The sequence below is a fragment of the Stegastes partitus genome, unplaced genomic scaffold, assembly GCF_000690725.1.
Source record: "Stegastes partitus isolate 25-593 unplaced genomic scaffold, Stegastes_partitus-1.0.2 Scaffold133, whole genome shotgun sequence".
NCBI lineage: Eukaryota > Metazoa > Chordata > Actinopteri > Pomacentridae > Stegastes > Stegastes partitus.
In genome coordinates, this window is record NW_007577864.1 from 448,210 (window position 1) to 462,414 (window position 14,205).

The 14,205-nt window shown below is 43.9% G+C and overlaps 1 protein-coding gene across 2 annotated transcripts in view; it reads right to left on the reverse strand.

The window, feature by feature from the left end:
- Positions 1 to 702: 702 nt before the first annotated feature.
- Positions 703 to 14,205, reverse strand: part of spock2 (SPARC (osteonectin), cwcv and kazal like domains proteoglycan 2) — a 30,378-nt gene continuing 16,875 nt past the window's right edge. For both annotated transcript variants that reach the window (XM_008278816.1, XM_008278817.1), the window contains 8 exons: positions 7,396 to 7,510; positions 6,925 to 7,030; positions 5,700 to 5,808; positions 5,423 to 5,557; positions 3,851 to 4,069; positions 3,290 to 3,352; positions 2,305 to 2,436; positions 703 to 1,732 (listed from right to left, as the gene is read on the reverse strand). In XM_008278816.1, the coding sequence (XP_008277038.1) occupies positions 1,587 to 1,732; positions 2,305 to 2,436; positions 3,290 to 3,352; positions 3,851 to 4,069; positions 5,423 to 5,557; positions 5,700 to 5,808; positions 6,925 to 7,030; positions 7,396 to 7,510 (1,025 nt within the window). In that variant the 3' untranslated portion in view covers positions 703 to 1,586. The remainder of the gene's footprint in view (positions 1,733 to 2,304; positions 2,437 to 3,289; positions 3,353 to 3,850; positions 4,070 to 5,422; positions 5,558 to 5,699; positions 5,809 to 6,924; positions 7,031 to 7,395; positions 7,511 to 14,205) is intronic.

Here is a 14,205-nt window from a genome sequence, read left to right on the forward strand (position 1 = left end):
AGACAAAACTCTGACCTACTTGTTGTCCATGAACCAGTCACAGAAATTGCTTTAGGGATTTATTATTTTTTTTGCAAAGGTGACCGTGGTGCAGTGATGATGGAAGATGTGGTAATTAGAGGATGGCCAATAGCGATAACAACAAGGCTGATATTGTCTGATATTTTTAGCTTATCACGAACATATTGGGATACATGTTGGCCAGGATGTAACAAAAATAATTGTGCAGATCACAAACAGAGCCTCATGGAATATTGTTTGCCTGACAAAAACAAAAATGCCTGTCTTAAGTTGACTTAGGTGAGGCACCGTCTACGTCATTTACAAATGAACCTTTTCTCTCACATGTTGATATATTTCAGTCTCAACATGTTCTCTCTTTATAGCTGCATGTTGTTTTCACATTCCGACTTAAAAGAACAAACTAAAGTCAGAAGAACGATTTCCCACCTTCGGACATGGGATCTTCTGTGGAGGATCTGTGCGATTAAAACGTAAATATTGAAATAGGTGTTCGAAATCCACATTTGATTAGACTTTAATGGGTGCGCTCTGTAAGTGTAGGCCTCCATTTCTCGAGTGATTTGACATGTAATGCTTACTTACAAGACTACCTATGTAGGCGGCTATCACCACCGCTTGTCGATCATGACAGTGCTAAACTTGGACACAGAATGAAAAGAGAAAGAGCACAGCCTCAGATGTACGGTGGCCGACTGGGCCACATAGATAAGTTTATTTTATTTTTTTTTAATAAACACAATAATTGATCCACATTATGATACGATGTACACTTGTCAACTAAGCAGTATATTCTGCTCGTCTTTCAAGGCATTGATTACGGGACTAATAGGTGACATTCTGTCTTCTGATACACACAGTATATACAAGCTAAAGAGTGATGCGTGAGAAACTTTTTCTTAATAGGTCATGAATGAGACAGAGCACTACTGTCACACATGAGCCGAAGCATATGACATGAAAACGGTAAATTCAAAGGGTGCTTTTTTTTCAATGTTCCAACGTGGCTTCCTCCTCTCTTTATTCCCAGTTTCCTGCCTTAAAACCAAAACTGGTTCGATAAATGTAGTCAATCGGCAAAACGTAAAAGATGAAAGAGGCCAATTTGGACTATTGAAACGCTCCCCGTCTTGCTCCATTTTTTTTTTTTTAATGCAAGCACATGACAAGCACCTGCAGCTTCTTAAAGTCTCCAATATGCATCAGCTAAAAACTGCTCAAAGATAGTTCAAAGGACATACAACAGAAGAGAACAAAGATTCACAAGTATGAAGGACAAAATTCTTGACTCCAGACCCATAATTTCTTAATAGTGATATCTCCCCCTCCCCTGCCCATTTGTAACATTAAATACTCCCATAACATATGCAGCTTCGCCCTCCCAAACCCGTGCACAACTCTTCTCCCTCGCTTTTTCATGAGCCAGTGTTGTTCTGAGTGTGAGCGCTTCATCACGTCCATCTCCTCGCAGGATCTTTGTGTGTGTGTGTGTGTGTGTGTGTGTGTGATTGTGTTTGGGACCATCGAGTTGCTCCTGTAGAGAGGTTGGATTACACGTTGGCCTTTTACCAGATATATCCCCCGTCATCCACCTCTCCCACCTCTCCCTCCTCCTCCTCGGCCTCCTCTGCAGTCTCCTCAGCTTCTTTCTCTTCTTCATCTTCCCATCCGACCCCGCTGCCAAAATCACCTGAATATGCCATTTCATAATCTGCGGGGAAGACGGAGAGGAGAAAAAAAAAACACAGGGAAAGAGGGGATGTAGATAAATTGAATTATCCGCTGTGGCCATCTTGCACATTGCAATAAATTCTGTTCAGCATGTCTTCCACTCAACTTTGATGGAGTCCTTTCTATACCAATGAGAAATGCTGGAATCAATTTAAAAACATTCACTGGAATGGCAAAAAAAAAAAGGAGGGGGCATGTGTTTGACTTTGTCTGGGTTTTAATAGCTATTTCTAAACCTTGCCAGGGAACCCATTCTTATCAGGCGCAGGTTCAGTCCAACCAGCCCTCATTTATCTTGAAAGACTTTTCTCACAGCGACAAGCGGCGCTTTAGAATGCAAATGACTCCGGACACATGAATGTGGCACTGGTCCCTGCAGTGAGTTATGTTGCAGTGGGCCTCAGTCCTTTAACATAAAGGAAGCCTTGTGCAGAATGCATGTGGGGATGTAGAACTGGGCCGATCTGAGGTGGACATGTTTTTTTTTCTTCCTTGCCGCTTTCAAGTTCAGATTCTATTCATTTATTGACAGCTGAAACCTATGGGACTTACCGCAATCTGGCTTGCCGCGAATCCTAGATCCGGCTACTTCTCCTCCGTTTTGGTCCACACACCAGCACTCTCCCCTGTCACACTGCTGCTTCCTGTAGTAGCCGTCTTCATCGCAGCTGGGAATGAATCGGCCTGGCATTTACACGCACACATACACAAATACAAATCAGGCACAGTAATGGGGGACCTTAACTTACAAACGGCACGGCAACAGCAGACAAACACATCCTGCATCACGTCTTGTGGCACCGAGCCAAGTGAGAATGTAATGCATGCAGCATATGTGGCAGCCAATTCCATATTCCATGAATACAAATATGATCATGGAGCAAGATACAGAGGAGTAAGAACTAAGTCAGCACACTGCAGCATATTGGGGTGGTGTGGTGGCGACTGGCTAATCATCAGGTTATAAAGGAGGGGGGGGAGTTGGAAATGTTTGGATTGCATTCCAAGTATATAAAACGCAGCCTGTGTTCACATGTGAGTCATGAAAAAGGGGCGCAGCACAGTTGTGTTTATAAGTGACCTTGTTGTAAACCGTCACACTGGATGGATTGTTGTCGTGATGTATTTTTATAATGTTGTAACCGTAATACAAATGAGATGTGGCCACAACCGAAAAATGTCCATCCAGTCTTTCAGGGGGAACATCTGAGCGTCGGGCTGGCAGACTGCCCCCTGCTCGCCGCTCTGTGTCCTTGGAGAGTCCTGACTCAGAGCCCAGTCAGCCAGCCAAAATCTGCAGTGCGCACATGCAAACACACACATGCCCAAACACACACACACACACACACACACATACATGCAAGACACAGAGCGATGGCTGCTTTCCTTTGCCGTCTGTCAGTATCAAGTTATAATCCACAAGACTGATCAGGGACTAATCCCCACCTCCTGCTTGTCATCTGCTCGATGAAAACCTCAACCAAGAAAGACAGATCTAATTGAGTTGAAATGCTCTTATGAGAAGTCAGATACCTACCGAACTTTCTCTTGCCGCCGTCTAGTACTTGGATCCTCTCGAGTTCGGCCAGACAGGGTGGCTCTTAAAAGAAGAGAAAATTATTTTTACAAGAGAGAATAAAGTCACCGAACAGAGAAAATGACCTAAAATCTGACAGAAATAATCCTTTGCCAAAACCGAATTCATTTGTCAGTATAATTCATGTCTTCGAATGACTCCCGGCAATTTTAAAAAATCCCAAACAAAAACTGTACGTTCTTGGGACCTATAACTAGTTTCTGCTTGGCTGGTTAATGGACATCCTCAATCTGTGAGAGCTGTGGGAGAACCAGGCTGTTGACAAGCAGCAGGAATGTTTTTAGTGCCTTGCGGTGACCATTTCAGCCCACAGGGGGACAGAAGGATGAGTAGGAAGACAAATAGTGATGGACCAGCACATAACACAGAGGCGGCTACACCTGAGGGGCAGCTGTGCGCCTTCAAGTTTGAATGCATGTGGCGAGGGGAGGGTGGGGGGGGAAATGTCAGCTCACAGACACGACAATGTGCCTGCGGACACCTCAAAACCTCAACACTCACTCTCTCTCCAGAAGCAGAGGCACCATTCAGCGGTGGAGACCTTGCCGTCCCTGTAGGAGTCGCAAGAGTTGAAGAAGGGCCGAATGCAGACCTCGTACTTGTCCAGGTTGATGGCAGCCAGCTCAGCCTGATCCAGGTAAAGGTCGCTGTTGGTGTCCAGCTTGGAAAACATCCAGCCTATGGAGTCCTTACAGCTGGCCACCAGGCTCCTGTCCAGCACTGCCAACACAAAGACAGAGAAACAAACACTCATTTTTTATCAGGGGACAGCTGCACAAATGGAAAATAAATCCATGCCAGCGTGTTCAGAAACATCTCCTGTTTCCAATGCAAATGGGCTCCATTTATTAGTTTCATAATCATGTTACCAGTTTAAAATATTAAAAAATGTGACTTATATGAAATTATCTTATCTCTATTTTTTTAAATCAAAAGTATGGACATTTAAGACAGTATCTGTGAAATCTTACCTTGATATATCAACTAATATCTAAGAATTTACAAAAAATAATCAATAGGCCATCGACCCACTTTCAGCACCTTTTTTCACACGTTGAAAACTGAAGGTATGTTTGAACAACGATATCTCAGCAACTATTAAAGATAAAAGCCTGATATTTTCATTTGCTGTTTCTCATCATGCCATTAATTCAGAATCTGCAGTACTGATAATAATACAGATAATCTGAGTTGAAATATGAACAAAATCAAAGCCATCATTCAAAAATTGATCATGCTGAAGTCAACCAGTAATATTTGCTGACCCACATGTTGTCGCATGCCACTTAGAAAACGTTGTAATATGAAATACTTGGTCACAAAAATTAAATGAAAGTTCTTTTTGTTGAACGTTTGTAACTGATTGAGCAGGTTTGACAAGTTTTGCGACGATAACAAAAGCATTGCTAGATAGTGAATTCCACGTAGAACAGAGTTATGAAGTTTAAAAATGGTTCCTCTGATATACCTAAGTAATTTTTTTTAATTAACTAACTTTGAGATGGAATGACCCCATTATAACTTATCGTTTTCAACCTATTTCCAAAATTTTCCACCTCAGACTTTACAGCCTTATTAAGACTTGAGCATCAACTGAGCTGACCAGATCCTGAAGCTAAGTCTCCGTTGCTTTGAAGCACAAGCACTTGTATGTGAAGCAACATCATCTCGATCCATCCTCCCAAAAATTATTTCCATGTGTGCGATATCCGGCACTCGGCTACACCCTCTATCTAACAGTGGAAGCAGCACCAGAGGAACCATAAAGCTAAATTTGTGAGAATTTTATTTTCCCGTTTTTGTTGCTTTTCTAATCCCCCTAACTGTGTGTTAAGCTATCTGAGGGAAACCAGTTAATTTATTAATGGGACACCAAAGGGTTTTTATGCATTCAGACATCCAGAGTGGTGCGGTGTAAAACTGTCGTGTCAACTGTTACCTCAGCAGGTTTGTCCTAACTGGGATATAAACTTAGATTTAATGACTTGCTTGGACGTTTTTATAGTTGACTACCTGTAAGTATTGAGATGCCCTCTCAGTGCGATTGGGAATTCATTAAGTGCTAGCTCTAACCTGATGTGGTGCTGGCTGCAGTGGCTCGGGCCCCCGGCTTGCTGTTGTTGTTCTGCTTGGCATTGTTCTGCAGTAGCTGGAACCAGTCCCTTAGACGCTCGCCGAGATCAGCCAGATCCTGCCCGGTACAGCTCTCTGTGTAGGCCAGAGGGACGGAAAGAATACGATATTTGTTCTTCCAATTTAAGAGAGAGTCCTATATTGCAGGGCTCCAGTAAATTGTTTTTTCGTCACAGTTGTTGTGTGTGTGTGTTTTTTTTTTTTTTTTCTCTCTCACCATGTTTACTCTCCTTGGATGTCGGGGCAGCAGTTGGACAAGGACACAGACCTGAACACTTGAGGGTAAGCTCCTTCCCTGTAAGACACGCCTGCTGCTCCAGCTTGCACTGCAACCCAAACACACACACACACACCATCATTAACACACACACACACACACAGGCACCGGCGACATCGACAAGGGGACACAAAGGTGAAGTAAAATGAGTTATTGCCGCAACACATATCAAATATTCATGAGGTGACCGACTGTAAGCCTTAATTCAAATCGGAGACTTTCTCCTGAATGTGCCTCGCAACCTCTGCTTGCACACAAGGTCAGGAATAGTGATCCAAAAGACAAAGCATTAATCAATAAATACACGGGATTCTGTCACCACAAGCCACCAATTGGTCCTTCTGAGACCATACATCACGGCTTTTTGTCTCGTTTCTTTTTCCCCAGAGAGCCTCCTCACACGGCTCGGCTCTGAGCGTGCAAGGTTTGTGCCGGTTCTTACCTGAATGTAACAGATTTAAAGGTGCAAATAAATGTACCTGCTGACGGTAATAAGTGTCAGGACTATTTTAGCAAGTCCTATCAACGCAACATATATGATTTTGAGGCATATATTACAGAACATATGGGATGTTGAGTTAACAAGCACTTAAGCATAATTTTCACTCCTTCAAGATCCAAGCACGAAAATAAGCTGTAAATTGAAAAGTTTATAGGTGTTTTTTCGTGCATAGAGCAGAGAGGAAACAGATTGTAGCCAATGATAAAGAAAAATCACCAGCATGATAAGGATTGAGGTTTCCTAAATGGGGTTTCATTTACTCAAAAATAAGAGACATTTTTGTTAATCAAATGATCGGATATAACAGGAAAAGGCATAGATTTGCTGCTACACAGACTCCTTGACTTCACTGTAATCGGGCTGATCTTGCTTACTGTCATACAAAGTCACTCTCCAAAGTCCCATTCTGACACAGAAAAAACCTTGACATAGCTTACCTAGAAGAGGGTAGGAGTATATAACAAGATTTAACACTAATTCTACTGCACCATATGCTGCAGCCTTGCAATAATGATTACAGTTTGCAGGGAATCATTAAACTGGACTGCACAAGTCTGCAAAAAGACAAGATAGCCTATCACCATGACACCAAACCCCTGAAGGTGTGAAAAACGATAATACTCGATTATTTCTCAACCCTGTGCGTGTGTTGTTTCAGCATACCTTTGAGGCGTAGTTGTGCCCGTCCGACCCACACACAGGCCCGGTGGAGGAGATGGGACAGGGCTGACAGTTTCCATCAGGAGACCTGAGCACAGGCTGCTTCAGTCTGCAGGACAGAAAACACACAAACACTTCAGCCTCACTACGTCCAGCTGAGACAGCAACCGCTGTGCTAATTCCGACTACAGACACAGCAGCACCAACCTGGGCAGGAAGCAAACAGCCCTTCTCCATGTTGTCTGAATGTATTAGCTTATCATTAAACAGCAGGCAGTCGAATTACACTGGTGCACAAACAAGCTTTATTATTACCACTGTGGCCCGACAGGGAAACACATTCCAGACCAGCACTAGCTATAAAGTTTCAACTTGGTTGTGTTGACCTCATGTTGGTGTGCATGAGGAGGATTTTTGACTACTTGTGTGTTTTGGGGATTAGTCAGTTCTTGCCCAAGGGCTACACATACTCACCTGTGTTCAAGCTTCTTGCGGTTGACGCAGACAGCTCGCTGGTAGCCCTGGGCGATACACACCTTGTGTCGGCTGCACTTAACCTTTTGACAGGGGTCCTTGGTGGTGTCTACATCTGGGAAACAACAAAAAATGAGATGTATACTTTAGTATCCCCCAGTCCTTCACTTTTTTTACCTTTTTCTCAGCCTTTCTCTACCCATCATCGCACGCCTCGCTCCCAGTCTCAAATCCCAAATCCCTCCTCTGTACTTGCTCAGCATAAACTGCGAGTCAGTCCAAATTATTAGAGCAGCGCAGGACTGTTAGTCTTGCCCTGTTATAAATACGCATTGTGAGACAGTGTGTGGTTTACAAAAAAATCGTATTACTGCACATGAACGCAACACCGTCTAATAGGATGAAGCAGATGAATTTTGTTTTGTTGTGAGCTTTTTGTTTAATCATCTTTTGGAATAATGTAGTCTCAAGATAATGTCACTCCATTCACCTGGTTTGTGTTCTCAGAGAGTGCACTTGTCACGCATCGCCGGCACACTTCTTTTATTTACTTATTCAAATTTAATACTACACTTTAGGTGAGACAAATCCTCCCTGCAGTGTCGGCTAAAGCCCGGACGGGTAGCTCGCTCTGCTCCATCCATCACGCTCTCCGCGAGCAGCTAATGCCGGACCGTGTGTCAGCACCTCACACACACTCATATGTCACAGCTGTCTGTTCCAAGCGGGCCTCCTGGAGCCTGACCTGGATGTCAACCTCTATTCTCTTTAACTCCCCCGGCCTGTATTCACCTACACTATCCATCAGTACAGTACAAAGGAATACGGCTTATTCGCATGCTACTATTGCGGGTCTCATCTATTCGACAGAGGCTGCTTGTAAATCATGCTTTCATTCATCGCCCGCTCTTACTGTATCCTGTTTTATGGCACCGCTACAATTTTCAGCAAGCAGGCTTAGGATCTCCTCTCTTGTCCTTCTCTGGTGGCTGAATACATTAATGCTGCCTACATCGCAGGATTATCGAAGCAAACCGACAGATATCTGATTTGAGAAGCAAATCCAAAACAATGCACCCCCACCCAAACCCTCCTCCCCCAACCCTGTCATGGCTGAGCTGGTTGTGTAACTGACTGACTGCTCTGCTGCCGGGGAGAAACAGTGAAGCTCGGAGGCATTAATGCCCAGATGCAGACTCCTCATCCATTTAGACTGTCAACAGTGGAGTCTTATTCTCTGGTCGCCCCTTATCCCAGTTGGCATTGATTGTGTGGACTATCTCAGTGTACAGTATCACACACGTCTCCCAGCTTTTCTCCGTGTCTGTCTCTGCCTTTCTCATTCTTTCTCAACTCTCTCCTCTTTTGTCACCGTCTGCCTTTCTTTTCCTCGCGGGTTTTGGTGTTTCTACCCCCCTCCAAGTCCAATTCACACCAGTGCATCAACAGACTCAGGGTGCAGCAGCCAATTCCACCCTCGAGACCCTCGGTGACATGAAGGACGAGGCGACTGAGGTAGTAATGGGGGGCTACAGGACAGCAGGTAAGGGAGGGCGCGACGTATTTCGCAATTCCGTCTAACCGACGCTCGCACCAAATAAATGACAAGTGGCAACGTGCAAATATAGAGAAGATAATCCTGCCTTCTAATAGCAAAACATTTGTAAATAAATCTTGTCGGTAGTGAGCGGCTACAATGCTGGCACGGCGTTGTGTTGTGAGTACAGAAGCATAAGGTGGCTGCCTGAGCCTCATGTTAACTTAACAGGCTTCCACGGATTAAAGCAGTGCCTGCAATGATGACGTTTCCATAGCAACAGGCTCTCTGTGGTCTGGGAATCATTTCTGGGTTGACTGTGATTTGCAGCTCAATCTGGTGTTTCTGAGAACTCTCTCCCTCTCTGTATCTGAAACCCCCGTTGTGCAATCATGTTTATCAACTTGCCTTTTTCCTTCCATCTTTTCACCTTCCTTTGTCTTCTCCCCATATTAGACATCTTCACTGTGTACTCTCACACTTGCTCCGCCTGTGTGCTTATTATTTTCCTCCTTGCATCCACTCTTTCTTCATTCGCTCTCCCTGATGCACCTACCTACTTACGTTTTTTACTTTTTTTTTTTTTTAAAGTCTCTCCTTCGGTGTTAAACTAATGCCTGCAGCAGTAAACCTCTCCTAATTAGGCTCCCTGTGCTTCAGACTAATCCAATCCACATTTGCATGAGGTTTATCCCTGCAGAGCTCAGGCCACATCCTCATCATCAGAGCTCTTATCTACTATTTACACACTCAGCCTCTAAGGTCATCTGTGCTACGTTGTCTTCTAGGTAGAAGTGAAGCCAAGCACATCTCTGTTGTTTATAATTGTTGATGCACTCCATGCAAAAAAATGTCGTCACTGCTTCTAAATATGATGCAAAAGGTACCAGGCAATATGGCGACTTGTAACTTTCACATTAATTTTTTTCAGGGATGCACAATAGCATCGGTTTGATAAATGATGGATGAAATATTGTCCCAAAATTAAGATTGACAGGCATGAAAATGTTAGATAAAAAATGAATATGGCATATCTTAGAATAAGAAGATTTGTTACAAACACACTACAGCACCGTGAAAGTCTTTTCTTCGCATATCCCAGCTTGTTGGGAGGCAGACAGGGTTAAGGCCAATTCATGTTTCCGGGTCTGTGTAAATTTTGTCTTCCCCACAAATCCACTAGGGTTGTGGACGCCCACGTGCAGCCCAACATCTGTGACCACGAAGACTCCCTGCACTGCAAGCCGACTGCACACGTGCAAGGAAAACAAATGGTGCTGAAAACAAGTGTTTGGTATGAGGATGGACTGGTCTCCGTCATCCACACCTGTGTGATCGCAACTTAAGTATTTGCTGCCGGACTTCGGAGGTGCTTTTATTTGTACATTCTTACTACTGATGAAGCCTGAATAAAGTGGGAACTCCTAATTTCTCCAGAAATCCTGTGCTATGTCCGTCCACTGTGCTCAACACATTGGGGCTTGAACACCTGACTAGTGACTGAGAGCCTCAATCACTGAATCACCACTGCCCCCACTTTCTTATTTTATCAATTATTGTATTAAATTTCTGCACCTGCTAGTGGGCCATGATGATTTGGGTAGCCATAATATGTTAAGTCAATTACTGGACAAACTTCTCTGCAATAAGGTGGAAATAATATGTTTTGATATTGGCAATTGGCCAAAATGAGTTCGAATATCAAATATTGGCAAAAATACAATATAGTGCACCCCACAGCAAATAACAAATAAGATGCAGTGTGTTAATTCCAATCTTTTCGCTTTATATTTAGTGCAGACACATGAGAACTGTCTCTTCAACAAAGTCTTGGCAGGAAAGTGACTGTTTCCCAGAATGCCTAACTTTAACGATAAAAATGTTGACTACTGCAGCTTTTCTAAAACCATTACTGCTTGCAGAAACTGTGGAGAAAAAATAATAGGGAAATAACTAACAACCTAGATTGAGGATGTATCTTGGAGCATAGTTAGAGAAGGTTACATAGAGAAGATTCATTGGCAAGAAAATAACGTGAGGCTTTTCTTATAAATATTAGTTTTAAAAGCAAGATGAGGTTGACTCCCCACTGGAGTTACAGTATGTAGGGTTTGAAATTTGACAGAAGCAACCCAGTGGCCTGAGAAAGGAGAGCAGGAGGTGACACTGGACAAATTTGTAGAGTGTGAAGGTGAGAAGGGCAGCAGGACTCCTCTGGAGGATTGTAATGCCTGTTTTTGGAAATTGGAAGGTGTAGCAGTGCAGTACATTTTTTGGATATTATGAAGTGAAAATGTTTTAATAGCGTTTGAGCAGGCAGGATTTTTTCAAAAAACACAAAAGATCTGCTTGATCGTCTTCTTTTGAGCTGGTGGGCGGTTAAAGATTTCAACAAGGCATTTGGTGGCAATCCACCATATGTGTCCGTGTGCATGTGCTTCCCAAACACCAATATCTATCAGTAGTCTCAAGAGGTATTAAACTCTAAACCTTGCGGAGTGTGGACTCAGCATGTTCTCCTATCTCCTTACTGTCTGCCATTGATCTGAACCCACTGATTTGCCAGAAAGCGTCCATTCACCGTTCACCTGGCCTCTCCGGGCCGATATCGGCTTCTGGAAATCCACTTGAAAGCGTGCAAGGATCAGGTCTTTAGTGACTGCTTCACACAAGCGCTCGAGAGTCGCTGTGTATGTGCACATGTGTGTGTATAAGCTTGTTTGTTCCTACGATTCCAAATTACAAGCGTTCGTCTGCGGCGTTTACAGTGTTAAGAGCGAGGCGATTCAATCAGTAGCTGGACTGATGAATCGTCTGCAGAAATCAACTGCAAATTACCCTGACCTCTCCCTCACACAGCACAGAGTTGGCTACAGCGGAGTCAGCTAGTGTGGTGCCTGAATGCAAATTTCCATCCCGGTCTGTTGTCGGCGTGTCGACTGTCTGTCTGCTAGCTGGTGTTGACAGTTCTAAAGCTCTGTCTTCCTCGGCACGGCGGTGTAGCGGTCTGGCCTGCCTGGCTGAGAAATGAGGCCTGCAGGCTCAGAGCTCCGGAGTAAAGACATCACACTGATTTAGTGATGTCTCAGAGGGACAAATCTCCTCTTTTCACTCCTTCGCTTCATTAGGTCACTCATAAAGGAAGGCAGATCAATGGAGGGAGATAGCACACTCATGTCAAAATGAGAGAAAGGGAAATATAGATGAAGGGCTTTATGCTGTGTGAAATGAAAGTAGCGAAGCACTATTCATCTGACAACCTAAGGCAAGCATTTTTCCTTTTAGTTTCTTAAAAAACTGAGGATACAGATGTCACTTGTGAAGTTGATTTATATTGGTGGGGCTGACTGTGAAACCAGGCAACAGTTTGTGAGTTATTTCCTCTCCGCTGCCATACGAGAACATGAGGCGGTTCAGCAAAACCTAGGATTAGGTTTATCAGTTAAATTATATTATACTTGCAACTGCAACAAGTCTAAAAAGAAAAACATGACTGTGTGATGAATCTGAAGGAATGCAACTCTGGACATTCATGTTAACCAAACAACGGGCTGCAAGGTGGCGCAGTAGTTAGCACTGTTGCCTCGCAGCAAGAAGGTTGCTGGTTCGCGTCCTGGTGAGGACACCTGGGCTCTTTCTGCAAAGTTTGCATGTTCTCCCCGTGCAGTGTGAGTTCACTCTGGGTTCTCCGGCTTCCTCCCACACAGTCCAAAAACATGCTGAGGTTTAATTGGTGATTCTAAATTGTCTGTAGGTGTGAATGTGAGTGTGCTTGGTTGTCTGTCTCTATGTGTGGCCCTGTGATAGACTGGTGACCTGTCCAAGGTGTCCCCTTGCCTTCGCCCTAAGTCAGCTGGGATAGACTCCAGCCCCCCTTCACAACCCTAGTGAGGATTAAGCAGTGTATAGAAAATGGATGGATGTTAACCTAACAAAGGCCATGTGTGTTTTTATCAGTCATCGCATGGAACAGCAGAGAACTCCTAGCCTCGTGTCTCCTACGGTTTTGATGTATCATGTTATTGTGCGAGTAATTTTGCAGACTAATGGCTCCCTTCTTGTACCCTTCCTTGTGAACAGACAGCATCCTCTTTACAGATGAGCACAAAGACACCCTTTTATGCTTCCTTTGTTCACTGGCATCCTACGGGTATGGCACTCTCCAACACGCGCCAAGTTGCTTTCACCCCCCAGTCCACAATTTCCTCATCACCAACCTGACTAACAGTTGGCAGGAATAATGTTGATGTCAGTCGCTTTACACTAAATCAAGGCGTATTAGCTCTCACCCTGGTCTCTCTCTCTCTTCTCATGCTTTTACATCTCTCCCTGGCCTTTTATTGGAAACCATAATTAGTCCTTCATTAAGCCCTTGGAAATTGCGCTAATGGACTCTGCCATACAGCTGACTTCATTTAAGCTGCAAATCAAGCGACAATGGTTGAGGACATGTCTCCGTGTCATGACTTCATCTGGCAGAGGCTCAATTAAGGCCGCAGTTGTGGCAGGAGTCTGAGGAGGAGCTCAGAGAACAAGGAATAAGCAGAACCAAGTGGCGACGGGTTGTTCAGCATCTCCTGGGGAAGACGCATCCGAGGCGCTCGAGCAGATAAAACAGAGCGCAAACATCTTTCAGCCTTTTTTTTCGCTGAAGAACCACTGCAAGCGAGCGGCTGACCCCAGAACACGAAAACATACGCCGTCTCATACGGTGATGGTCTGGGAAGCATCGCAGTTCAGATGCAGGCCACAGATGCTGTCTCTTTGCTACGGTACAGGCTAATGACATTAAATTTTGATAAATCGCGTGGCTTTGCTCTCACTGCATCAGCATGCATCCCAGGCAACATTTTTTTTCTATCTGTATGTACGGCTTCATACTTGTACCTCCATTTTAAGCGCATGATGACACACTGTGAGCACAGACAGATCATGAAAGAATTCTTGCCCACAGTGTAGTAATTTGTGCGCTCAAATTAGTAAACCATGCTTTTGATTTAACTTGGCCTGCTTATGTGTGTTCACTTCGAATTCTCAAGGTGTCTACAACATAACTAAGTGCTTAAATGTAATTCAAAATTGTATCACCTTACAGTAACAGCATTACCTCTAAGTTGAGCAGTGAGGTATATATAAAATGAAAAACCTGACAGTTTAGATTTACTATATTAAAAATACAGCCCCCACAGCAGAAGCTCGATGCAACAAAAGTCATTTCACCTTTCATCACTGAGATTCAGTTTTTTTTTCCAATACTTTGTGTGTCCAACTTT